This window comes from Monodelphis domestica, chromosome 6 (genome assembly GCF_027887165.1).
Source record: "Monodelphis domestica isolate mMonDom1 chromosome 6, mMonDom1.pri, whole genome shotgun sequence".
Classification (NCBI taxonomy): Eukaryota; Metazoa; Chordata; class Mammalia; order Didelphimorphia; family Didelphidae; genus Monodelphis; species Monodelphis domestica.
This window is the reverse complement of record NC_077232.1, coordinates 85,424,139-85,451,285: the sequence shown is the minus strand read 5'-3', so window position 1 is coordinate 85,451,285 and position 27,147 is coordinate 85,424,139. Positions and strand designations below refer to the sequence as shown.

The 27,147-nt window shown below is 38.5% G+C and overlaps 1 protein-coding gene across 13 annotated transcripts in view; it reads right to left on the bottom strand.

Annotated features, from left to right (window-relative positions):
* ABLIM2 (actin binding LIM protein family member 2) overlaps window positions 1–27,147 on the bottom strand; it is a 335,657-nt gene that overhangs the window by 237,521 nt on the left and 70,989 nt on the right. For 4 of the 13 annotated variants that reach the window (XM_056802379.1, XM_056802383.1, XM_056802389.1 and 1 more), the window contains exon 1: window positions 20,172–20,342. The exons of 2 other annotated variants lie outside the window; for them this stretch is intronic. In XM_056802379.1, the coding sequence (XP_056658357.1) occupies window positions 20,172–20,187 (16 nt within the window). In that variant the 5' untranslated portion in view covers window positions 20,188–20,342. Of the gene's footprint in view, window positions 1–20,171; window positions 20,343–27,147 lie in introns of those variants that run through there. 7 more of the 13 variants (XM_056802385.1, XM_056802388.1, XM_056802382.1 and 4 more) reach the window with 4 other exon arrangements.

Sequence of the window (27,147 nt, the reverse complement as noted above, 5' to 3'; positions counted from 1 at the left end):
TAAGACACATCTATTAAGCACCTGCTTTGTGCCACACACTGGTCACTGGCAGAAATACAAAGTCTATAGAAAATATGTTTACTACCCTCAAGAAGCATATAGCCTATAAATATACAATTTCTTCAATAGACTGGAGATTATTTTGAATTTCTCAATCCTTTCCCCTAGTATGCACTGTGACTGGGCTTAGAAAACAGAACCTCCCTCAAGATTCTAGTTTTTAACTTCTTAAAGTAATAAATAATTTAAAAACTCTTATTAACCAAAGGATGGAGTGGATACAAGTGGATGACTCATACAGGATTAATAAGAACTAGGGGAAGAAAGGGAATTATACAATAGTGAAGCTAAGGCTAGCTGAATCTGTAAATATCCCAGTCATTCTTAATTCACAAGTAAAAGGAAACATAGGCGAGGTCCTATCATGGTAAGAGAATGAGTGTTAAATTAAGTGCTAGTCTCAGAATCAGAAGCCCTTGGTTTGAATAATCACTCTATACTTTCTGGTTGTGTGACACTAGATAAATCACTTCATCCTTCTTGGCAGTGGATGGAGTGCCCTGTTTAAAGCAGGAAGACCTGAGCTCAAATCTAGCCTCAAACACTTACTATCTGTCTGACTCTAGATAAGTCACTTAACCTTTTATGACTCAGTTTTCTCATCTGTAAGGTGGAAATAACAAGAGCACCTCCCTCCCAAAGTTGTGAGGATCAGATGAGACAACGGTTGTAAAGCATTTAACACAGGTCCTAGCATATTGTAAGCAATATAGATACCTATCTTAACAGGACTCTGGTGATGCTCAAATGAAATGATGTTTGTAAAAAAGCTTTGACAGACCTTAAAATTCTCTTTAAATGTGAGCCACAATCATCATTATTGTAGGACTATTCTGAGGATCCAGAGAGACAACAGACCCCTAAAATCTATTACTGTAAAACAATTATCTAGATGGGTGCTACTATCATCCTCCTGGTAGAATCTCCTTTTGAAAGCTTAATTCCATCTTTGTTGCTTTTTTACATTTTTTTCTAGGGCTTTTCCCCTCTAGTGATTTATATACATGCTTATCAAATGTTGAATGAATTCTTTTCTATTTTTCCTACAACTGCAGATACCTCTGTCCCTCAAAACAACCACTTTTTTCTTAATTCCTGTTTCTAAATTGTTTTGAATTTTCTTATTTGAAGCACAATGGCATTCCCTTTGGGTAGAATAAAACGAACATCTATCTTATTGTGCCTGGGCATTTTGTAGTTTGCAGTATTGAAGTAGCCTGCACTTACCAAATCCACATTATCTGATAAGGTACCCGAAATTCCATGTCTCTCCACCATTCATCAGAATAAGGTGAAGGGCGGGAGGAAGAGATCTAAAACAAAGAGGATGATGGTCCTAGGCCATATTCCTACTTCTACTACTACCTCTCTTTGTTACCTTCTATTCCTGCTGGAGCAATATGTAGAATTCACAGAGGTATACAAAGGAACTAGCCCCATTCTTGGCTGATTTGAAGAGGCTCTTAGCCTAGGTTTACTTCTTTTACTTTCAGCATCCACGCATGGGCCTTTGATGCATTAATGCTCTTTTTTAGGACACATTTCTGTTTCAGAATTAGTCCAGTCTCCCTCCCCCCAATGCTGAATGTAATGGCTCAGAAGACAATGCCAAATTATTTGAGTAAACTAAATGTTTCCTCCCTAACCTACTTTAAGGATCATGCTGCTAATTATAATGATGATCCTGGGAAGTCACTCTCCCTTCAGGAGGTGGGAGCCTTAAAATCATCTCATAAATAGAGGCAGCATGGCATCAGGGAAAGGATTCAGAGACAAGGAGCCTGGAGTATTAGTCCTAGATCTTCTACTTAATACCTGTGTGACCTTGGACAGCTTGCTTCCTTTCACTGAACTGGAATTTCCTCACCTTTAAAAGGTTGGAAAGGATGGGATCCAACCCCTTCTACCTCAAAATTCCACAGTCCTCACACATATATAGAATCATTATGGCACAAGGGAAAACCTACAAAGAACAAGGAAGATCCAGGAAATGTAAACTAAAAAGTGGGAGGAGGGAGAGATCACTTTCAGCTCTGGGGAGGAGACATCAGGGAGCATGTAGAGTAGCACCTGACTTTAGGTCTTTCCCTCATACTCATTTGTCACTTAGTATATACATATGACATAGCAGTAGAAATTCCTAGTAACTAACACTGGGAAGTGATGGGGACACCCTAAATAACAGTGTCCTAACCAAAGACATTCAAAATGACATTGTGACATAGGGAGGTAGATTAGGGAAAGTATTGGATTTGGAGTTAGAAGTGTCCTGGAGGGAAATCCTGTCTCTGACACTACCAGTGGGATAATGGACAAGTAATGTCACTGCAAAGTCTTATCTATAAAACAGGGATAATATCTCTTTGTGCAAACTCAGTAGAGGATTGTTATTGAGGAGTGCTTTCAGTAAACTTATACATTATAGGAAGTGGGATATTACTGCATCAAAAGAAATGATGAAAGACCCATGGCAAAGTGGATAAATAAACAGCTAACCTAGGAGTCAGGGACACCTAGGTTGAAATCTAACTCCTGTCATACAATGGCTGTGTGACTCTGAGCAAGTCACTTAAACCTCTCAGTGGAGCAAGCAAAAATCTCTCAAACCATACACTGCAAAGAGGATGATGACTATCTGCACTAGAAAATGTAGTAGGCCAATAGGCATTCCCTATGCAGAAGAAATCACAGTTCTAGCTCCTTTTTTCCTCCCCAGTAGATAAATACTATGACTATATAAAGAGACTCGGGAAATGTCTGAAAAATAGTCTTCTATCAAAAGATTTATATGAACTGATACAAAGTAAAGTAAGAAGCACTGGGGAAATAATATACGCAATGCCTACAGTAGTGTAAAAAGGAAGAAACAAAACAAAAACAAACTGACCCAATTAAATGCAATATAATTTCAATGATCCAACTTGATTCTGAAGGGGAGAAGAGAAAAGAAAAGAAACCTTCCTTACTTCCTTGTAGAGGCAGGAAACAATGAATTTGGAAGAATATACTGTCATACTCAGTTATTTATGGGATTGTATTTCCCCTCCCCACCATTCCTCTCTCTCTTTTTCTTTTTATTCTTTTCATAAGGGATGATTTTCTAGATCAGATTGGGTATGATATATTTGGAAATGAAGATGATATAAAAACAAAAGACCTTAATAAGTTTTATTTTTCAAAGCACATTCAGTTTATTGGTAATTCTTTTTAAATTTTATTTCATTTTATTTATTTATTTATTAATTTAGAGTATTTTTCCAAGGTTACAAAAATCATGTTCTTTCTCTCCCCTTCCCCAGCCCCCTCCCATAGCCTATGGACAATCCCCCGGGGTTTTACATGTGTCATCTCAATAAGTTTTAAAAATGATAGAAATGTGAGTTATCAGTATATTCTTTGTACAGCCAAAGCTCAACAAATGTGAAAGGAGAAAAAATATTCCTCCTGCCCCCCACTCACACACACCCTGCAAATGTTGCTAAATTCATTCATTTCTAGGCAAGGTTTCAGACACTAGTCTTACCTATGTAGCCCCAGATTAAACTTTGCATTGAATTAAACATAATAGGTCAGAAATGAACCACATTTGAAGGATGCTGGACTGAGTCCCATGGCTAATAAACACAGGGACACCTGGCAGTGCTGTTAATGAAGGGCAAAAGGAGCTGCTCTCATTTTTATCCAAGAGAACCATTAAGAGGCTCTGTCCTGTGGCCATGTTTTAATAATAAAAGGTGTAAATTAACTAAGTCACTGCTGGTCACAAAAGACATAACTAGAGTTCTTGCTCTGTTGACTAGAGGGAAAACCCCACCCATGAAAGAGGCTGGGTGGTGGGGGATTGGATCATATTACTGAAATTTCTGTTGAAGTTCAAAGTCAGTCAGACTGGACCTAGTCAGTACTCTTCTGCAGGTCTTATGTAATAAGCAATGCATTAGAGATTTCCTTCTGGATCCCTCAATGAAATTTGAGGATAACTTTGATAAAGTACCAGCAACTTGGGCACAACAGTGGGAGTCAGTAGTCCTGGATCCTAATCCCTACCCTTCTGAGGACAAGCTGTGCATGAATCATTTCCCTTTCTAAGTCTCCACTTTCCTCCTGTAAGAAATGAGGAGGAGGGATGGACTAAGACGATCTTGATCAGGTTCCTTTTAGATTTTATGTTCTATGCCCCTGGTTTCCTTTCAGCAGTCACATTCTATGATATATATGCAAAGGTTCTTAAAGTTCTAGCATACTAAATTATCTTTTTCTTCTAAGTCAGGGGGTACATATTTCAGGAGGTCCATGAACTTGAATGGGAAAAATATCACATCTTCATTTTTACTAACTTTCAGCTTCCTTTGCAATTCTCTTTTCTTCATTTAAAAACATTATCCCAATTGGCTTTGCCAGAAAATCAAAGGAGTCCATGACACAAAAAAGGCTAAGAACTTAATTCTAGGATCCCATTCAGGTCTGACATTCTTGGAATATATAACTGTAGCTTAAATTGTTTCTGAAACTTCTATTTTTCATTTCCTCTATTTGCTCTTTAAGAGCAGGGGTGTACTCTGCTTTTCTATTTGTATCCCCAGTATATAGAATGGTGCTTTATACCTTACCTTCTGCCTTAGAATCAATACACAGGACCTCCTGTCTCTAGGCCTGACTCTCAAGCCACTGAGTCACATAGTTACCCCCTAATAAATACTTTTTAAAATTTCATTCATCCTTTGGAGGAAATTAAGTTTGGAGTAAGTCCCTTCATTATTTTCCATTTCAATTTTCTCATTAGTAAAATGATGTGATTTGAACTACATGGTTTTAGCCCCAAAGAAATGACCACATCACAGAAAGTGCACTGTAATTAGAATCAGAGAAACTTGTGGCTTTGCCACTTAATGGCCAAATGATATGGCAGCAAATCACTTTAATTTCTAAGCCTCAGTCTCCTCAGCTATAAAATGAGATCAGTCTAAATTATTTCTCAGGTCTCTTATTCTATGACTACGGAAACTTCTTTTCTTAAACTCTTGGAGCTACAATGATGAAGTGACAATTATGTTCCTATTGATTCTCCATCAATAACTCAGAAAGAGTCCCACCAGGTTTTTTTTTGGGGGGGGGGATTTCAATGGAAGATGTGACTTGGCATTAAGGTAAAAGGTGCCAAAGGGCAGCTAGATGACTCAGTGAATAGAATGCCAGTCCTGGAGTCAGGAGATCCTGGGTTCAAAACCAGCCTCAGATACTTTCTCCCTGTGTGACCCTGGGGAAGTCACTTTACCCCCATTGCCTAGCCCTTAACACTCTTGCCTTAGAACCGATATTGAATATCTAAGACAGAAAGTAAGGTTTAAAAAAAAAAAGATAGGAGGTGACAGAGTGAATTACTGCCAGCAACACTAGAATGGAAACATCAGAAGCCAATGGATGTTGTGTGTGTGTGTGTGTGTGTGTGTGTGTGTGTGTGTGTTTGTTTATTTGTAGCCCCAACCCCTAGCACAGTGCCTAGCCAATAGTCAGTTCTCAGATATTTGTTGATTGGTGGGTAGGAAAGGAATAAACATTGATAAAGTTCCTTCTATGTGCCAGGTGCTATGCTAAGCACTTTACAAATATTATCTCATTTGATTCTAGCAACCATGCAAAGCAAATACTATTATTATCCTGATTTTACAATTGAGAAAACTGGGGCAAACAAGTTAATAAATATCCTAAGCTAAATCTGAACTCAGGTCTTCCTGACTCTAAGCCCATATCCACTGTACCACCTAGCTGCCTAGTATAAGAACCATGAAGGATTAAAGAATAATACCTGTGGGGAGGGAGGAAGCCAACATAAGAATCATTAGGAGTTAAGGTTGGAGATGGGGTAGGGGAGAATTTTTGTTAACCGCAAGAGAGGGGGCAATACAGGCAACGCTAGGGGCTAAAAACAGAGGTTTCTGAGATGTTGGGAAAGTTGGAGGGAAGAGCTCCCTCTGCTAGTCATTACAAAGCAGAGGAGGAGGTTTCAGGTTTGTAGTCCATGTTCTCTCAACTCTCCACATCACCTTGTAGTGACTGAGAGATCATGTTTGGCCCTTGATTTGAGGGCATTGGGACTGCTGTGCAGACTGGACTACCAAAAGGCAGGACTGGCCCAGTTTGCTACAGTTCATATGGAGTACAAGTAGTCCTGTGCTCCCCAGTTTGCTCTGGTTACCCTTTGGTTCTAAGGTGAAATTCAAGGTGTTGACTTTGTAACATGAAGCCCTGCTCAGTTTAGATTCCGGTTGGCACTGAATTGGCTCTTTCCTCTAAGTAGTAACACCCAGATTCCATTCCATTTCCACAGCACCATAGGCAAGGCACCAGAGAAAGACTAGATGCCTCATGCCTGGAACTTCCCTTTAATCAAACTCTGTCTCTCTCTGTCTCTCTCTGTCTCTTCCTCCCTCCCTCCCTCCTTCCCTCCCTCCCTCCCTCCCTTCCCCTCTCTCTCTCTCTCTCTCTCTCTCTCTCTCTCTCTCTCTCTCTCTCTCTCTCTCCTCTCTCTCTCTCTCTCTCTCTCTCTCTCTCTCTCTTTCTCTCTCTCTCTCTCTCATTGTAGATTTGCTGGATCATATTTCACTAATGAGGCACAAGTAGAGATCAGTACTTCACAAGGGCCAATGACCAGTTCACTTGAAGGCAAGGTTTTATAGGATATCATGATCTCCCAGCTGGAAAGGCCATAAAGAACATCAAGTCCAACCCCTACCCAAACGGGAATTTCTTCTACCAGCTCCTCCAAAACAGTCACTGTTAGTGATCTCTGAAGACCCCCAATGATGGAGAGCTCATTTTATCTTGAGAGGCTGTAAAAATACCATTAACACTGCTCTGTTCATTGCCACAATAAAGCCAAATTATCTCTCTGTTCTAGTGAGCCATTTCCCAGGAATTTATAAAGGAGATTTCATATAAGTTCCCAGTTTTCTTGAAGACCCATTTCAGATAATATAGGTTTGAAAGAAATCAGGGTTAAAATAAACCTATAATAATAATAGCATATTACTTCTTAAGGGCACCTTTCAAGATTTAGCTCAAATCCTTCATCTTCCTTGAAATATTCCCTGACTATAGCCTGGTAAATTGGGAGCAGCTCATTATGGTGGAAGAATGTTAGTTCAAGAGTCAGCAGACTTAGGTTCAAATCTCACCTCTACTGCTTACTCCCTATTTGGCCTTGTAAAATAATAAATAGCAAGCATTTATATAATTCCTTCAGGTTTGCAAGACCCCTTACATTATTATCTCATTTTATCCTCACAATAACCCTTGAAGGTCATTGCTCTTATTACCTCCATTTTACATTTGGAGAAACTGAGGAAGACAGAGGTCAAATGATTTGCCCAGGATTATACAGTTAGCAAGTGCTTGAGGCCAGATTTTTAACTCAAGTTCTCCTGATTCCAGGTCCGGTGCTCTATCCACTGTGCCACTGTTGCCTCTAGGCACCTTGTCTCCCCAAGTAGACTGAACTCCAGGCTTGATTATCAACTGTCTACTAGCAGAGGCCTTTGAATTGGACCATGAAGGATAAGAAATGTAGTCACTAAAACACGAGGCACATGGTCCTGCTGCCCTCTGCCCCATCAGGCCAATTCTGGAGCATCATGATCAGTTCATTTTAGGATGGACATTAGCAAGCTGGAGTGTGTCCAAAAGGAGCCAGGGCAATGAAGGGACTAGAAGTCATGCCACCAGAGGAGAGACTGAAGGAATTAGGCATAATTCTCCTATTGAGATGACTACTCTTGGAAAAAGATATGAGGTGAAAATGTCGGCTTCTTCTGCTTGATATTAAAGGGCAGCAATGAGCAAAAGCTGCAGAATTTTATTTCAGATCAATGTAAGGGAAAAAATTCTAATTAGGCAGTAAGCTGCCTTTGGATGTAGTGAGCTCTCCATTGCTGGAGGTCTTCAGATGAAGACTAAGAAGACCATGTATCAAAGATTCTGTGCAGAAGTGTCTTGTTCAGTTACAGGTTGGATTGGAAGACTTCTAGGGGATCTAAGAACTTTGAGATTCTATGAGTCTATGGGAGGATGAGACATTTTAGTTGGGCTTTAATAAGGAAAATGTTAACACCACATTATATGAACAACATAAACATATAATTAGGAGACTGAATGGCTTTCAGCTAGGGTCTAGGTTGTATACCAATGGCACAATGCCATGCAAAAGTCCTGATGTGATTACAACTCTGCTGAGCATGGATTTATAGTAGATTTTCCTCCATAAGGACCATAGGACCTCTATGTACCAAATCAAATGGGACAGAGGTAGGGACAGGGAATGAAAAGGAAAATTTTGAAATACTGCTAGGTAGTGAGTATAGAGGCACTTAGTTTCTGAATAAGTTAGTTCTCTAAACCAAATAAATCTCAGTTTATTCCCTATCCCAATCGTTGATGCTTTCCTGACTAAAAATGATGGCAGGAGATTTACCTTCTTGATGCATGGAGTAAATGTTGAGTATATATACAGAATAAGTTTGGAAGGAAGAAATTTGAGGTTTAAATAATGAAGGGCCCTATTTGCCACTGTCCAAACAAAAACTTTCCACAGCCCCTAAGACATTTGCCCAAATTCCCCCTAGTATCATCTGAACAATTTTTCTACTTGACAGTAAAGTGTGGATCTAACAAACAACCAGGAGGGCATTTACCATCTTTTCTACTTTATATTTAATTCTACAAGTATTTGTTAAATACACATATTGATTCTAAGAACTCACAATAAAAACAACAATAGCCACAGAGTGAAACTACCCAGGACAAAACAACAATAGGAAGGAGCATACTATAGTGCTGGACCATAAGAATTAAGATGTTGGTCCAACTCCTAATTCCAACACCTAACTCACCACCATGAATTGTGTGAATTTGGGCCAGGAACAATTTCTCTGTGACCCTTTGTTTGCTTTACTTGAAGAGTATGGAAGATGAATATCATGTAAAAATACTTTGCAAATTATAAAATTGTTTAAAAAGTTAAAATTAAAAATAATGGCTAGAATGTATATAGCACCTTATAGTTTAAAAAACACTTTACAAATATGATCTCACTGTATGCTCACAACAAGCCTAGGAGGTAGGTGCTATTATTATTCTCATTTTTTCATATGAGGAAAATGAGGCAAAAAGATGTTAAGTGATTTTCCCAATATTATAAAGTGAGTTAAACATTTGAGACTGGATTTGAATCTGGGTCTTCCTGATTCCAGGCCTGGAGGTCTAGCCACTGTACCACTTAGCTAACTGCCCACATGTAAATGCAAGGAAATATTTAGTAATATTGAAAATATTTTTGAATGTTTGACTACTATATGTGAAGTCTATTGACCCTAACTGATCAGATCCAGAGTGAGAATGGATCTTGGAGGCCCTTCTAGTCTAATCCCTATGAAATTGATTATTGATTCTTAATTAGTGATTTGTAGTTAAAAGTTTTGCTAATCATAATAATAATCATTGCAACCAAATTTTATCATGGTAACTAAGTTTTGTTTTTTTTTAAACACTTACCTTCCGTCTTGGAGTCAATACTGTGTATTGGCTCCAAGGCAGAAGAGTGGTAAGGGCTAGGCAATGGGGGTTAAGTGACTTGCCCAGGGTCACACAGCTGGGATGTGTCTGAGGTCAGATTTGAACCTAGGACCTCCTGTCTCTAGGCCTGGTTCTCAATCCACTGAGCTACCCAGCTGCCCCCTAAGTTTTTTTTGAAAATTTTTTTATTTAATTAATTAATTTAGAATATTTTTTCTATGGTTACATGATTCATGTTCTTTCCCTCCTCTCCCACAACCCCCTTCCCATAGCTGATGCACAATTCCACTGGGTTTTACATGTGTCAAGACCTATTTCCATATTATTGATATTTAGGGTGATCATTTACAGTGTACATCCGCAATCATCCCCATTGACCCATGTAATTAAGCAATTGTTTTTCTTCTGTGTTTCTGTTCCCACAGTTCTTTCTCTGGATGTGGAGAGCATTCCTTTGAGCACCATAGTATTCTATCACTAACATATAACACAATTTGTTCAGCCATTCCCCAATCGAAGGGCATCCCCTTATTTTCCAATTTTTGCCAGTACAAAGGATACGGCTATGAATAGTCTTGTACAGGTCTTTTTCCTTATTATCTCTTTGGGATATAAACCCAGCAGTGCTATGGCTGGATCAAAGGGCAGAGAGTCTTTTAGCGCCCTTTGAGCATAGTTCCAAATTCACAACTCCACCAGCAATGCATTAGTGTCCCAATTCATGGTAACCGAGTTTCAAGGCTTAAAGTATTACTGTGCAGGTTCATGGCCCAACCCTCAATTAGTGAACAAAACCAAATGCCAGCTGGGGAAGGTCAGATAGATGGAGGACAAGTTAACCTGATCTCAAGATGTTTGCTTAATACTGGACTCCATTGGTGTAGTGAGTAGAGGAACCTTCTGGAGAATGTTCCAGAAGGTTTACTAAGTTTATGCTCCCCTTAGCACTATGGGGTTGGTTTTTACAAGAGGATGTTGTCCTGATTTGGGCTTTCTAGTTGCCATGATGAGTGTGAACACTTGTGGTCAGGTGGTCAGATATCATAATTAAGAATCAATCACAAGCTTAGTTTGGGGGGCATATTTGGATCTCATATACCCACTAAAATGCATAAAAGAGCTGTTTTAACTGTTAGGGGTCTTTGGTTACTGAGGGACCTTTGACCTCTATTATTGGCAACTGTTAGCTTTGCCAATAAATAGCTAACCTCAGACTTTTTGTGCCTCAGTTTCTCAGTATCAAGATTTATTGCAACATCCCTTATTTTACAGATGAGCAAAACCAAGGTTCAAATCTGAAAAATTGGAATAATATTTGCTCTAGCCATCTGAAGAACCAACATAGTGCAATGAAGAGAGCATTGGTCCTGAAACTGGAGGACCTGGGTTCAAATTCGGCTTCTAATATTTACTACTTGAGTGACCTTGAGCAATCACTTAGCTACCCTGGGTCTCAGTTTTTTCATCTATAACATGAGATTGAACTGAGCCCTGAGGGTCCAAATCTCTTTTTCTATGACCTCTTTCTTCTAGTTGTAAGGAAACTGTTTTTTAAAACTTGAAACTATATAAGTGGGAGTTGTTATAATGATTTGCCACAAAATAAGGAAGATGGAAGATGAAATATATCCAAGTTTTTTGAGTTCCAAGTCCTATGATACTAATTAAAGTAATCCAGCCCAGACAAGGGCCATATTGTCAGCTAGTAACAAAACCATGCATTTTGCAGTACCTACCAGAAACCATTCCCCAGAAACACAGCACCCTCTTGTGTATATCAACCAGAGGCCTACAAATCCACACCCTTTGAGACTGACCAAATTTTAAACTTAACACTGATGTTTAGAATGGCAAGGAAAATCAGGAGCAGCTACTGCCTCCTGGTCCTTGGTTATCTCCTGGGTGTCTTGATTTGTAGAGTCTGGGGGTGACACCAATATGAGGCAGCAATCAGACATCATAAGACATGGATTTATTTGCCAGTAATGTACACCATAATGCCATGACAGGTCACAATCAAAAAGTAAGGCTGCTCTAACCTCAGAGGGCCAGCAAAAGCATTCACTGCATTGAAATCAAGAGAAGAAAGCTTCTGGGAAGTTGAGTGTTAGCTCATCACTTCTTCCCTTCACGAGAACCACAGAAGCTCATATGTGAATGGAACTTGGGAGAGTGTTCAGTCCCACAACATACTAAAATGTCAATTTTCTCTACAACATCCTTAACAAGTTTATCCTAGCCTCTGCTTGAACACATTAATGATGATCAATATCACTTCATTATATTGTGGGATAGCTCTGTTAGATGTTTTGGAATTCTTTTTCCCTTAAATACACAGTCTCTTCTCCAAGACCTTCACTGGTAGGGAACTCACTATCTTTCAAGGTATCCCATTCCATCTTTACATAGCTCTGACTGCTAGGAAGTTTTTCCCATATGTCAAGTTGAAATCTAGTGAGTTTTACAGACCTCAATTTTTCTTCATTGTGTAGCCATAGTGATTGCGAACCTTTTAGAGATTGAATGCCCAAACTGCAATTCTCATGCTGCATGTGAGCCCCCTTACACCAGACAAGGGAGGGAGGAAAAGCTCCAATTGGGCTGCTGGGCAGAGGGATGGGGATGGAAGAAATGTCCTCAGGCACACCTGGAGGAGGGGGAGCAGCCCCCTCCTGCACACTCCAGCTGGCATGCCACAGATTTGCCAACATGGCCCTACAATATCCCCAATAAACGATTGTTGATTTTTATAAGAATCTCATGGATGTCTAGAAATATCATGGCATTGGGCCATGAGGTGTGGCCTCATAACTGGGACACATATTCCTTCTGTGATATCTCTGACCAAGGATCATTGGGCTCTCTACCTAAAGAGACCAATCATTTCTTTGTTTAACAACTCTGAATTAGGAATGCCTTCCTTAGCCCCTAAATCTATCTTCCTACAATTTACCTGCATTGGTCTGAATCTTTGCCTCTCAGACCATGTTCTAGGCTTTAATATGCCAACCTTAAAGCCAGCTTTGCTCAGAAACTTGTCTTACAATGTTAAGTAAGGGGTACAGGTAGGTGGCCCAGTGGATTGAGAGTCAGGCCTAGTGGGATGGTAGGTCCTAGGTTCAAATCTGGCCTCAGACCCTTCCTAGCTGTGTGACCCTAGGCAAGTCACTTAACCCCCATTGCCTAGCCCTTACAATATTGATGCTAAGAAGAAAGGTAAGGGTTTTAATAAAAAAAAAAAGGTAAGATTTTGCTTGGAGCTTTATAATGTAATTTCTCTTTGTCCCTGGTTAATAAGCCATAATTCTGTCACCATGTGTGTGCTTCAGATCTATGATTTTCAGATTTTCTCCAACTTTGAGTGAACATTTTGAAATTTGAATAGCATGTTGAATTTAAATAAGGAGACTCCATTCATATCTCCCAAAAGCTTGCCATAAAAGCACTTTTGAGAAACGTATTGCCCAACTCAGTTGGGAAGTCCATGTCTGGGTAAATGAAACCCATATAACCATTTATTATTATTCTTTAGCTTAGTATGATAAAAGAATGAAGGAGGGCCACACACTGCCAGGCAATAGGGTCCCAACTGTTGTAATTCAAATGAGTGTGTGTGTATTTGCATGCCTGTTATGTTTAGGGCTCAGTTGTACATCTAATCCCTTAGTTGTTAAAGAGTGTTTTAAATGCTGGAAATTTCCCTTCAAGAAAGATCAAGGCTGAGGTTTCTTATTGATGTTTCTTGAGTAAATTGAGATGATATCCACAAACCCTTCTTCTTAGGCTTAATTAAGAGAAGTGTTGTAGGGGGCCTGGTGAGCCCAAATCTGGAATATGATGTTGCATTCCAGACATCCCATCTTAAGATGGATATTGATAAGTTGGGAAAGTATACAGACAAAGGCACCCAGGACTTTAAAAGAACTCTAGTTCATGTCATAACCAATATTCAACAGAAGGGAACTTAGCCTGGAAAGGAAAAGATTGAGAAAGGGACATAACAACTGTCTTCAAGTTTCCAAAGGGCTTTCTTTGTGGAAAAGGAAGTTGACTTGGATTTGGCCCATGAGGGCAGAACTAAGAGGTAGGAAGTAACATTTGGCTGGAGACAAGGAAACAATTAGAACTATTCAAAACTATTCAAAAATGGAATCAGCTCCCCCCAAGAGATAGGTGTTCCCCATTACTGAAGTCCTTCAATCAAAGACTGGATGATGACTTGTCACATAGAGGGAATGTTTGGTTAGGCTTTTGTTGGATTATACTTTATAACTCAGACTCTGTTATTCTGGATCACCATTCGGTCTCTAGTCCCAAGGTTAAAAGATACACATAGATATGTGCACATATCTATGAGCCATTACAGAACCTTTTTTGTTTAGCTAGCTATCATTTAGTCACTCAATGGAACAGAACCAAATAGGTCCTTATCATAGCAATGACTTTCTCTAACCTATCAATGAGCCATCCTAAATTTTTTTTTTTCATCTACCAAAATAGAACACTATACTTTCAAGCTACAAAGGACCTTGGAGATAGACCATCTAATCTAACCTTCTCCTTTTATAGCTGAGGAAACTGAGTCTGCAGGGAGGGGATAATTGACTTATATAGACAACACAGTGACATAGTGGCAGAATTTATAATAGAATTCAGATATCCTGTGGTGTGATTTACATTATGTTGCACTATCTGGTTGTCCAGAGACCAATTAAAACTATTTCAGATTTTTTTTCATAAATATATGGAGTGTGGCATTAGCACTCAAAAATTATATTCCTTGTTTAGCTCAAATATCTTTCTTCTCTGTAATTAACAATGGAGGAGGATTTTAGAATCCAAATGTCATTCAATTCAGTTCAATAGATTTTTATTAAATGCCTCTTATATTCCAGCTCTGAGCTAAACATTAGGGATACAAAAAGAGATAAAATACAGTTCCTGCCCTCAAGGATCTTACAGTCTAATTGGAGACAATAGAAAATCAAATATATACAAAATAAGCTGTATCTCAAGCTGTATTGATATCTACTTGGGAAGTTTTACAAGAAAAAAATATTTGGGAAACTCAAGTTTCTAAACTTAAAACATCTCCACTAAAGTTCTCCCATGCCTTGTGAAGGCTGTGAAGATGATCCCAAGTTCTAAGAAACCACCTTAGATAGATCCCCCAGTCAGAAATTCTTCAAGTGGGACTTTGATAATGGCTAACAGTGAATTTGAGGACCATCCTAGATAAATTCTAAGAGACTTATTACCAGAAATTCCCTTACAGATGATAAATGGTAGAGGTAGGGGGTGATAGCAATTCAATTTGTGTTGAAATTTGCATCCGTTAAGAAAGTGCTCACTAATGAAATTATGAAGAGTTTAATTAATTAAAAATTTGAGAAAAATATACCATGAAAAAGTGGAAGCATTGCTATGGGGAAATACCAGTTACTCTTTTTTTTTTTTTGGCTGAAGTTTTATCCCAAAAATTAAATCTCTGGTATAACAATTTTTTGTTTTAATTATGTCACAAATAATGCAAGTCAGAATCACTCTGAACCTTGACTTCCTCATTGCTATACTGTAAAAAAGGCTACTTGTATCCCCTATTATTAAGGTTATTTTGAAAACCAAGTGAGATATGGTATGTAAAGTTATTTGAACAACAACCAAAATGTGTTTTTCTTTTACAATTTTGACTACACACAAATAATGTACATTTATTCATATCACTAAAATTATAGCAATGAAGGACAAGGTATGATTTGTTTAATATTCTTATTTTTCCCAAAATCAAAGGATTTAGAGCCAGAACTACAAAGAGTAAAAGGTGAAATGACAGAGGAAAAAAAGGTTTGGTCTTCTGAGCATATCTGTTTCTTAAGCAATGTATACCAGTTGCCTAACAAACAGAGACCAAATCCCTCCCTCAGTTTAGGGCTGGACTGGGAATATAGGATACTGACTTTTATATTGTAAAAACAATTAAATAAGACCAATGAATTAAAAGATAATAATATAGAATTAGGTAATCTGATTTTTAATTGGCTGAAATATCAGGGATTTTCCAAATTGGGAAGGGGCAAGGATGAATAGGTTCAATTCCCTGAATTCAGGAAAAGAGGCATCCTACGCCTGCCCAAGGAAATAATCAAAGGATTATGGATTGTTTGATCCTAGGCAAGTCCCTTAACCCCAATTACTAGCCCTTATAGCTCTTCTGCCTTGGAACCAACACACAGTATTGATTCTAATACAAAGGTAAGGGTTTAAAAAAATAACATAGAAACAATTACTAACTGATCAGTATGGAGCCAGTTTTCAGAGAAAACAGATGGATGCTTGAGAAATACAATTGTGAAAAAACTCCTTACATCAGCTTTAGGTTCTGACCATGTTTCTGGTCAACATAACCTAGGTCTTCAGTAAAGGGTCTGTACAGGTGGTCCCAGACAGTTTCCCAGGCAGCAGAGTGGGGTTCACACAATGCAATAATGTTTTCTTCCATTTCCCACAACTGAATGAATTTTTCTCAAAAGGCACAATTAGGTTCATAACTGAAAGGGAACAAAGTTGACTCCAGAATTGAGTCACAAGATGGAGTGAGTGTGTTTCACTGAGTTCCCACAATAACCACTTGCTGCCTGAATCCCCTCAATTATCTTCAACAATACTTGGAGATCATAAAGGCTGACCTCATTAACTACAGAAGGCAACTGAGACCCAGAGATGTCAAATTATTGTCCAAAGTTTACACAGCTAGAAGATGCAAAGGTGGAATTCCAATCTTGAGCTTCTGACCCTTGATTCAGTTCTCTTTCCATTATATCTTCCTATACTTCCAAATGAGGAAAGAGGGCAAGGTATATACTTAAGCAAGTACATACCTATTATGTGCCAGGCACTGTATTATATGTCATTTGATCTTTACAACAACCCTGGGAGGAAGGTATTGCTATTATCTCCATTTTTCAGATGAAGAAAGTGGTGCAGACAGAGGTTGAATGAGTGATTTCCTCAGAGTCACACAGCTAGTAAGTGCTTGAGACAATATTTGAACTTAGGGTCTTCCTGACTCTAAGCCTAGTGCTTTATCAACTATGCCACCTAGCTGTCCCTATGTGCCCACATTTCTTTGTATTTATGAATCTGTATTTCAAGATATGACAAGCCATAAAGCCAACTGTTCTTCTAAATCAAGGGAAGGAAAACCACCAACTCATGGGATGAACATGTACCCCAAACAGATTTGATGATGCTTCTGAGTAACAAGACTGAATTCATCCATTTAACCTCACAAAAATCATTAACTTAGTTTAGGATCTAGCAGTGGAGATAAGATGTGTACCTATGTAGGTTTTATACAGGACAATTCAAGAGAAGGACAGGCAGATCCCAGCTTTGCCCAGTTCCCCATTGATCACCCTGCTATAGTGCCCTTTACAGAGGCAGTCCTGGAAGTTCTCAAAAAAAAAAAAAAAGATCAAAGAGTAGCAGAATTAGTTGCTAACTAGACAACTGCCATTTCAAAAGGTATTAATATTAAGCTGAAGTCCACAAATCCAAGGGAAATCAAGTAATCTGATGAACATTCCTCAAAGAGCCTAGTAAATAACCATGTTTTACATGTCCCTAGCTGACTTAGGTGTCTCTAGTCTCACCCTATGTATTTCTAACTCTCTTCCTCCTCCTCAGTCAGTTGCTTTCTTTCCCCATTTTTTTCCAAACAAACAAATCCATACACTTGGACCATGACTATCAGTATTATAGAGAAAAATTCTCTCTTTAGAGAAGAGAAATGAAAGAGGGCAAAAGAGACACCTTGAACACTTCTTGATTTAGGGGAAACTTCTTGTTCTTGGATTCTTGAGAGTTCTTGGGGGAAGAGAAAAGGAAGGGAATTAGCATTTATTTTATGCTTACTATGTGCCAGGAACTGGGCTAAGCACTTTGAGCCTCATAATAACCTTGAGAAGTACGTGCTATTATGATCCCCATACAGTTTTAAAGTTGAGGAAACAGAGGCAGACAGAGTTTAAATGATTTGATTAGAGTCACAGAACAAGTGACAGACCATATTTGAATCCCATATGACTCCAGGTCAAACCCTTTACTGACTGTGTGACCTGGCACTATCAATTATTTAAATCAACAAAAACTTTCCTGAATCAAAAGATATGATCTACCTCAAATGCTTTATATATAATTTCTGTCTTTACAGATAATGCATACATTAATGCACATGTACATAGTCACATTTTAAAAATTGATTTCATGTATTGATTCAATATTTTTTCAACTGTTCACTGCCCTCTGGGCATAAAACCAATATTTCTCTACATTAAGAGTGGAGAAAACATCTCCTCAGCCAGGAAGTACAGGACTGGATAAACAAAGCAAACACCAACCTTTCATTATTCAAATAATAATAGAATTTAGAGCTTGAAGTGAACTCTCGTCTATCTGGTCCAAACCCTCTCATTTATAGCCAAGATCACAGACAGTGAAGAACAAGGACAAGATTCCGGCTGAGTGTCTCTGATTCCAAACCCCTTACAATTGTACCACTTACTCACTTTTACAACACTTCTTGCCTGCTAGGGAACTTGAGAGAACTGGATGGTGGCAAGATCTCCACTCTCTCCTTAAATTGCATGTTCAACTGCCTGACATCTCTCCTTAACTAGAAAAGCTCCTCTTGATACTAAGCTCAAATCTGTCTCCTATGTAACTCTCTCCAGCCCTAGCTTAAAACCCAACTCATTCAATCTTTACCCAGACTGCCCTTCCATAATTATATTTCACTTCAGCTTGAATTTATTAGCTTCAGGGCATGCTTGCCCAAACAACTAGCCTCTTGTCTGAAAATATCCATTCATCTCCTCTGCCTGACTGAAGTAGTCCAAATTCCAGAGGCTACAGGGAGATTCCTCACCCTTTCCTGGGATATTCCCTCCAGGTTAATGCTTGGCCAGTAGGGTTACCCTCTCATTACCCCCTTAATTGACTGTATTTATAGGATTTGCTCATCTTTTTAAATACTGGGTGTCCCAAAGTCTATGGGGAATTTTTAGCTTTAATGGATATACTTAAAAACAAAAACAATAACTACTCTAAGACTTTGAGGACAGCCTGTGGTGTTTCCTTCTATTAAATAGGTCTAAAAAGTTCCTTTTCTTATTTCAAACCTGAGGAATAAGATAACAGACATGTGTTCTCCCCTCCTCCATGCCCAACTTCTCCAATTAAGAAAAAAAAGTTTTTTGGGTCCATACATTGGTGCAAGCAACCCTGGATAAGGGTACTCCCTTTACCAAAGCAAATCTACAACTATCCTGCAAGTTATACTCTTAATTTTTTGGTGCAATGAGGGCTCAGGTCATCTGATCAAGGGCACTCAGCCAGTATATGACCAGAGGCAGAATTTGAACCTGGATCTTCCCAACTCTGAGGCTAGCTCATCTAAATAACACAAAACTAACTCTAGAACCTCACAAAACTAAAAGAGCATGGCTTATTTATTTTGTATTGTCCTCAAAACATTTTTTATAGTCAACCGATCAGTAAACATTTATTAAGTTTTTTTATTTGCTGGGCATTGTGCAAAGGGCTGTGCAAACAAAAGTAGGAACAAGTCAGTTCCTGTCCTTAAGGTGCTTACAATCTAATGAGGGAGACTACATGCAAATAAATATGTACAAACATTATATATAGGTTACAGAGGAAATGATTAACAAGAGATGGTATATAGGATTTTATATTGGGAAGAAATCTTTAAAAAGTCAGTTAAATCAATCCCCTCATTTTATATATTAAGAAAATGAAGCTTAGAGAAGTCAAATGACCAAGACCACATAGCTGTTAAAAGGCAGAGTTGGAACCTGAATCTATATATTTTCTTGCCCAGATCAATAATCTATCAAAAGTAGTATGAAATTTCTTACAAGTAATAATCTATATCTATATAGTGCTATATGATTAAAGTTTCTTGCAGGGGGTACAGCTAGATGGCCCAGTGGATTGAGCACCAGGACTAGAGATGGGAGGTCCTGGGTTGAAAACTTCCTAGCTGTGTGACCCCAGGCAAATCACTTCATTCCAATTGCCATGCCTTTGCTACTCTTTTGCCTTGAAACCAATGCAGGGTATTGATTCTAAGACAAAAGGTATTTTTAAAAATAAAAAGTATATAGCAATCATTCTATTAGTAAATCCTCACCACAGAGCTGTGATGAAGAAAGGTCAAGTATTATCTCTATTTTACTGATGATAACTGTGAGGCTTAGGGAGGATGAAACTATACAATCTCTAAATTCACTACTCATGCATATCCTTGGACCCAGGGTCAAATAGTTAAACAGTATCAGAACAAGGATTTGAGCCTTCTGAGTCCAAATGGCACAAATCACCAGGCTTTGAAACCCAGAAGAGAGATCCCAGGACCCAGTTTTTCTATGCCCAGTGCTGTTTATACTACCCTATCAGACTGCCTCTTGAAAAAACCCAAAGCTCCCTGCCTCTGGCTCACGTCCACTGAGTCACTTTGACAGTACCTGTTTCTTCTAGCATTCCAGCATGAGCTGTGGCCTATTCAGACAAAGCTTCTTCCAGTCCTGCTCCAACTCACTCTCTTCAGTACAGATCCCAGTGCTTGTGGAGTTAGAAAGACAGGCAGCTGACAGTAAGCTGTGAGCTGCCAACAGCCAGGTTCTGCCTGCCACTGGAGCTTGCTAGGATCGAAATGCAGGAGGGGTCATATGATGCTGGTGTCTCTCATGCACAAATAGGGTGATAGCCAAGTTCTTCCTGGCTCACCAAAATAGAACTCTCCATTAAGCTCCAAAAATTTATATATCCTTCCGGGGGTGGGGTGGGGCCCTTTGAACTGACACTCAAATATAAGTGACTGGCCTAATATGAGATAGAATCAGATCATGCTCAAAGTGTCTTTGAGAGGGCAAACAACCAGGACTGCTCAAGGAACCTGCCTGCAATATTCCATTTTAATTCACTCTGATAGCAGTGAGGTATAGAATAAAGCCTTTCTTGGCTGATTGATTAGGGATATTCCCAGTCTGGCTCTGGATCTGCTTCTTTCTCCTTTCTTTCTTCCATCCTTTCTTTCTTAGCCTCTCTCCCTTTCTCCCTTCCTCTTCTTCCTTCTTTCCTACTTTCCTTCTTCCTTCCTTCCTTCCTTCCTTCCTTCCTTCCTTCCTTCCTTCCTTCCTTCCTTCCTTCCTTCCTTCCTTCCTCCCCCTTTACTCTCTGTCTTAGTGATTCTAAGGCAGAAGGGCAAGGGCTAGGCAAACAGGGTTAAATGACTTGCCCAGGTTTGCATGGCTAAGAAGTGTCTGAAGCTACATTTGAACACAGTTTCTCCTGACTCCAGGCTTGTTCTCCATCCACTATGCCACCTAGCTGCCCCTACATCTGCTTCTAAGTAGCTTTATGGACCTCACTTCTCTTTTTCTGTTAAATGAGAGAAGTAAACTAATGTTTTCTAAATCCTTTTCTGGTTATAATCATCTATGCTTAAAGTTTCTTGCCTTCCAGAATTCTATATTCCAAGTTAGTAGTGTCAAACTTAAATATAAAGAGGTGCCACTAAGGACACATAATATGATTCTTACAGGCCACAATTTGACTTAGAAAACCATATATTGTCTATGTTATTCTTGTCATTTTTTTGTCATGTGCAATGCTTCATGACCCCATTTGGTATTTTCTTGGCAAAGATATGGCTTGCCATTTCCTTCTACAGCTCATTTTATAGATGAAGAAACTGACACAAACAGGGTGGCATGAGTTGCCCAGGGTCACACAGCTAGGAACTGAGGCCAGATTTGAATTCCAGAAGACAAGTCTTCCTGTCTCCTGGTCTGGAATTTTATCCAGTGTGCGACCTGGCTGCCCCAATATCATCTGGGTTCTATTGCTTTTTTATTTATCTTGTTAAATATTTCTCAACTACATTTAGTCTGGTTCAGGCTGCATCCAGGAATGTTCCAAAATGTGTCTGACATCTATTTTTTAGGTGTCTTTCCAGTTCTAACATTATTGGTTCTATGATCCTATGACTCATTTTCCCCTATATCTGGCAAATGGCAACACTATTGTCTCAATAATTTGGGATCAAACTTTGGAGTCATCTTTAATTCTATCTTCTCCCTGATTCCTATGCATCCAAACAGCTGCCAAGTCTTGTTACTTCTCCTTTGAAAAGATCCCAAGTAATAATCAATATGTATTTATTACAAGCTATGTGACCCTGATCAAGTCACTTAATCCCATTTGCCTACCCCTTGCCCTTCTGTCTTAGAATTGGTACTAAGACAGAAAATAAAGATCTTTTAAAAATATTTATTAAGAACTTACTTTTTCACAGAATAGTATACATGTCAGATATTTGAGAAGGGAAAGATTTTAAAACCAAGCAAGATTTATAAAGAGTCACAAAATGTAAACTAAATAATTTTGACTACATCAAATTAAAAAGCTTTTGTACAAACAAAACCAATGTAACCAAAATCAGAAGGGAAATAACAAAATGGGAAACAATCTTCATAACAAAAACCTCTGACAAAGGTCTAATTACTCAAATTTACAGAGCTAAATCAATGGAACAAAAAATCAAGCCATTCTCCAATTGATAAATGGGCAAGGGATATGAATAGGCAATTCTCAGTCAAAGAAATCAAAACCATTAATAAGCACATGAAAAAGTGTTCTAAATCTCTTATAATCAGATAGATGCAAATCAAAACAACTCTGAGGTATCACCTCACACCCAGCAGATTGGCTAACATGACAGCTATGGAAAGTAATGAATGCTGGAGGGGCTGTGGCAAAGTTGGGACATTAATTCATTGCTGGTGGAGTTGTGAACTGATCCAGCCATTCTGGAGGGCAATTTGGAACTATGCCCAAAGGGTGATAAAAGACTGTCTGCCCTTTGATCCAGCCATAGGACTGCTGGGTTTATACCCCAAAGAGATAATAAGGAAAAAGACTTGTACAAGAATATTCATAGCTACGCTCTTTGTGGTAACAAAAAATTTGGAAAATGAGGGGATGCCCTTCAATGGGGGAATGGCTGAACAAATTGTGGTATATGTTGGTGATGGAATACTATTGTGCTCAAAGGAATAATGAATTGGAGGAATTCCATGTGAACTGGAACAACCTCCAGGAAGTGATGCAGAGTGAGAGGAGCAGAACCAGGAGAACACTGTACAAAGAGACCCATACACTGTGGTACAATGGAATGTAATGAACTCCTCCATTAGTGGCAATGCATTGATCCTGAACAACCTGGAGGGTCATAGGAGAAAAACCACTATCCACATTCAAAGGAAAATCTGTGGGAGCAGAAACACCAAAGGGAAACAATTGCTTTATTACATGGGCTGAGGGGGATATGATTGGGGATGTAGACTGAATGATCACCCTAGTGCAAACATCAACAACATGGAAATAGGTTCTGATCAAGGACACATGTAAAACCCAGTGGAATTGTGGGTCGACAACAGGAAGGGGTAGGGGGAGGGGAGGGAGGAAAATAATATGATTCTTGTAATCAAGGAATAATGTTCTAAATTGACTAAATAAATTAATTTTAAAAAAATTTAAGTACTTACTTTTTAATTAGGTCTGGCAGCTAGGTGGCACAATGGATAGAATGCCAGACCTGGAGTCAAGAAGACTCATCTTCCTGAGTTCAAATTTGATCTCAGATGCTTATTTGCTGTATGACCTGTGCAAGTTATTTGACTCTGCTTGCCTCAGTTTCTTTATCTGTAAAATAAGCTGGAGAAGGAAATGGCAGACCACTCCTGTCTCTTTGCCAAAAACACCCAAGTGGGGTCATGAAGAGTTGGAAATTACTGAAGCAATGAAATAAATGCCAGGTATTAAGCATACAAAGATAATAATATAACAGTTCCTTCTTCAAGGGGTTTGTTTACTCCATCCCCACTGCAATCAGCCTTGTTTAGGTCCTTATCTCCTAATTGGTTTTTCTGAGCTGATTTATTCCCTCTTCATTCCCTCCTCCACACCACTGCCCAAGTAATTTTCCTAATATAATATGATCATGTCAATCCCATTCCTGTATTCATAATCATCTGCTGGCCCCTCACTGCCTGCCAGATAAATCACAACTGATTCTAGCCTTCAAAGTCCTCCATCTGCTAGTTCTAATATACTACTTCTCATACTATATCCATCCATACACTGTACTCAAGATGACTTCAGACCCTTACCTTGCTTGGCTCTGTGGCTTTGCTTATGCCATTCCCCCATGTCTCAAATGGAAATCTCCTCTACCTATTGAAGTACCTCTCCTTATTTATTTTTTTTAATTGTCTTACAATCAATATTAAGTATCAGTTCCAAGGCAAAAGAGTGGTAAGGGTGAGGCAATGGGGATTAAATGACTTGCCCAAGGTCACACATAGGTAAGGAGTGTCTGAGACCAGATTTGAACATAGGACCTTCTGTCTCCAGGCCTGGCATGCTTTCCACTGAGCCACCTAGTTGGCCCCTCTCTTCCTTTAAGGCCAAATTCAACTGTACCTCTTTTCCTTGAAGCATTTCCTCAAATCTTTGCCTGCCCTTCATCCTAATGCAGCTTGGAGAAAGCAAGCATTCCCTCCTCAAATTTCTCATGATGTTTTTCCCTCAAACTCTTTTTTGTGTGCTTAATTTGCTCTCCTTTGTATTGTATGACAGCTATTTATGGACATGTCTCGTCATTAGATTGTTAAGTTTCATAAAAATAAGTCTGTGTTATATATATTTATGCATTCCTTTTACGCTTCCTCCATATAACATTCCTTTTTCATGGAGCCTTAGATAGAGCCATAGCTTTACAATTTAAAATTTGTTCTCAATTGAATTCTTCTGTATTAAGAAAATAACATTTTTACAATAATAACTATTAATAGGATACATAGCAGACCTGCTTAACTGATCATCATGAATGCATCTTAATTCACAGAAAGCAAAAGCTAGGCAGGACTTGGGAGCAGAGTTCTGGAGCTAGAAGGGAACTTTGAACAAGGGATATTAGAGCTGGACATATCTATAAAACAGAGAATACAATTTCAGAGCTGGAATTCACTTCATTATAAAAGGGAGCTAGGCTGTACAGTAGACAGAGTGCTAGGCTTCAAGTCAAGAAATTTGACCTCAACTCCTGCCTCAGACACTAATTGTGTAACTTTGAATAAATAAGTTACTAACTGCTCACAGCCTCGGTTTCTTCATCTGTAAGATGAGGTGGTTCTACTGGATGGACTTTGAGGCCTCTTCTGACTAAAGCTATGATCCTATATTGCAAATAACAAAGCCTTGTAGAGGTGAAAGAACTTCTTAGAGAAACCTAAAGTTTGTGCCAGCATCAGAGCCCAGGACTAAGGAAAACCCAGGCTCTTTACGCCTAGTCTTGTAGCACTTTCTTTTACATTAAAAAAAATTTCCTGACTAGAACAGACAGTTCAATGCTAACTAAATAGGAATAGCTTTCAAGTTGCTTAATTCAGCACTTTTCTATAAAGGTGATAATTTAGATTCATTCTGGGAGTCTGCATTGTAAAATAACGTTGTCAACTCTATAGAAATGACAAAAAAAAAATCTTCCCCAATATGGCCCCAAACTACTTTTTTAGGCTTTAAAAAAACTTATCTGCCCTTTCCTCATATCATTCCCTTTCAAGCACTCTACATCTCAAATTAATGGGACCACTCATTGTTTCTTAGGCTCATTCCACTCTCTCCTACCTCCACACCTTGACTCAAGTCATACCTTGCTCCTGGAATGAATTATCTCACCACTGCCCCTTCTTTGCCCCTACCATGTGTACATTGTTATCAGACTTTAAAGGGCCAGCTCAGGTGCCTTCTTTTCCATCAATTTTTTCCTAACTCACTTTACTCAGAATGTAGACAATAATATGCAGGATTTTGATTCATAAGATGAATTTTCCCATATGTAAAATGAGAATAATAATATGTAGATAGGAGGACCTCATTTCATGTAATCAATACATTCCAAGACACTTTGGGTAAGTTGAAAATTGCACATAATAGTCAACCCTATTAAGTGTGTGTGTGTGTATAACATACCAAATGAACATACCTAAGCACTTTATGCCTTTTTGTAGGCTTATCAGAGCACTTAACATCACTACCCTTGTACTTTGGGGCCATTATTTTTTTCAATTTTTTTTAATTTTTTAAAAAAATTTATTTAATTAGTTAAATTAGAATATTTTTAGATGGTTACAAGATTTGTGTTCTTTCCCTCCCCTCCCACCAAATCCCTCCAATAACTGATATGGAATTCCACTGGGTTTATATGTGATCAAGACCCATTTCCATATTATTGATATTTGTACTAGGATGATCATTTAGAATCTAGATCCCCAATCATATCCCCATCAACCGATGTGATCAACCAGTTTTTTTTTCCTGTGTTCCCACAGTTCTTCCTCTGAATGTGGATAGCTTCTTTCTCATAAGTCCTTCAGAATTGTCCGGGACCATTGCATTGCTGCTAGTAGAGAAGTCCATTACATTCAATTATACCACAGTGTATCAGTCTCTGTGTATAATGTTCTCCTGGTTCCAATCCTTTCACTCTGCATCAATTCCTGGAGGTCATTCCAGTTCACATGGAATGCCTCCAGTTCATTATTTCTTTGAGCCCAATAGTATTCCATCACCAGCATACACCACAATTTTTTCAGCTATTCCCCATTTGGAGGACATCCCCTCATTTTTCAATTTTTTTTTGTTACCACAAAGAGCGCAGCTAGGAATATTCTTGTATAGGTCTTTTTGCTTATGATCTCTTTGGAGTATAAATGCAGCGGTGCTATGGCTGGATCAAAGGGCAGATAGTCATTTGAAGCCCATTGCATGTAATTCCAAATTGCCTTCCAGAATGGTTTGATCAATTCACAACTCCACCAGAAATGCATTAATGTCCCAATTTTACCACTCTTCCTCCAACATTTATTATTTTCCTTTGCTATCATGTTAGTCAATCTGCTAGGTGTAAGGTGGTACCTCAAAGTTGTTTTGATGTACATTTCTCTAAGAAATTTAGAACACTTTTTCGTGTGTTTATTAATACTTTTGATTTCTCTATCTGAAAATTGCCTATTCATGTCCCTTGCCAATTTATCAATTAGGAAATGGCTACATTTTTTGTACTATTGATTTAGCTCTTTATAAATTTCAGTAATTAGGCCTTTGTCAGAGGTTTTTGTTATAAACTTTTTTCCCCAATTTGTTGCTTTCCTTCTAATTTTGGTTGCATTAGTTTGGTTTGTACAAAACCTTTTTAATTTAATGTAATCAAAATTATTTATTTTACATTTTGTAATTTTTTCTAACTCTTGTTTGGTCTTAAAATTTTCCTTTCCCAAAGACCTGATATGTATACTATTCTGTGTTCAACTAATTTACTTATAGTTTCCTTCTTTATATTCAATTCATTCACCCATTCTGAGTTTATCTTGGTGT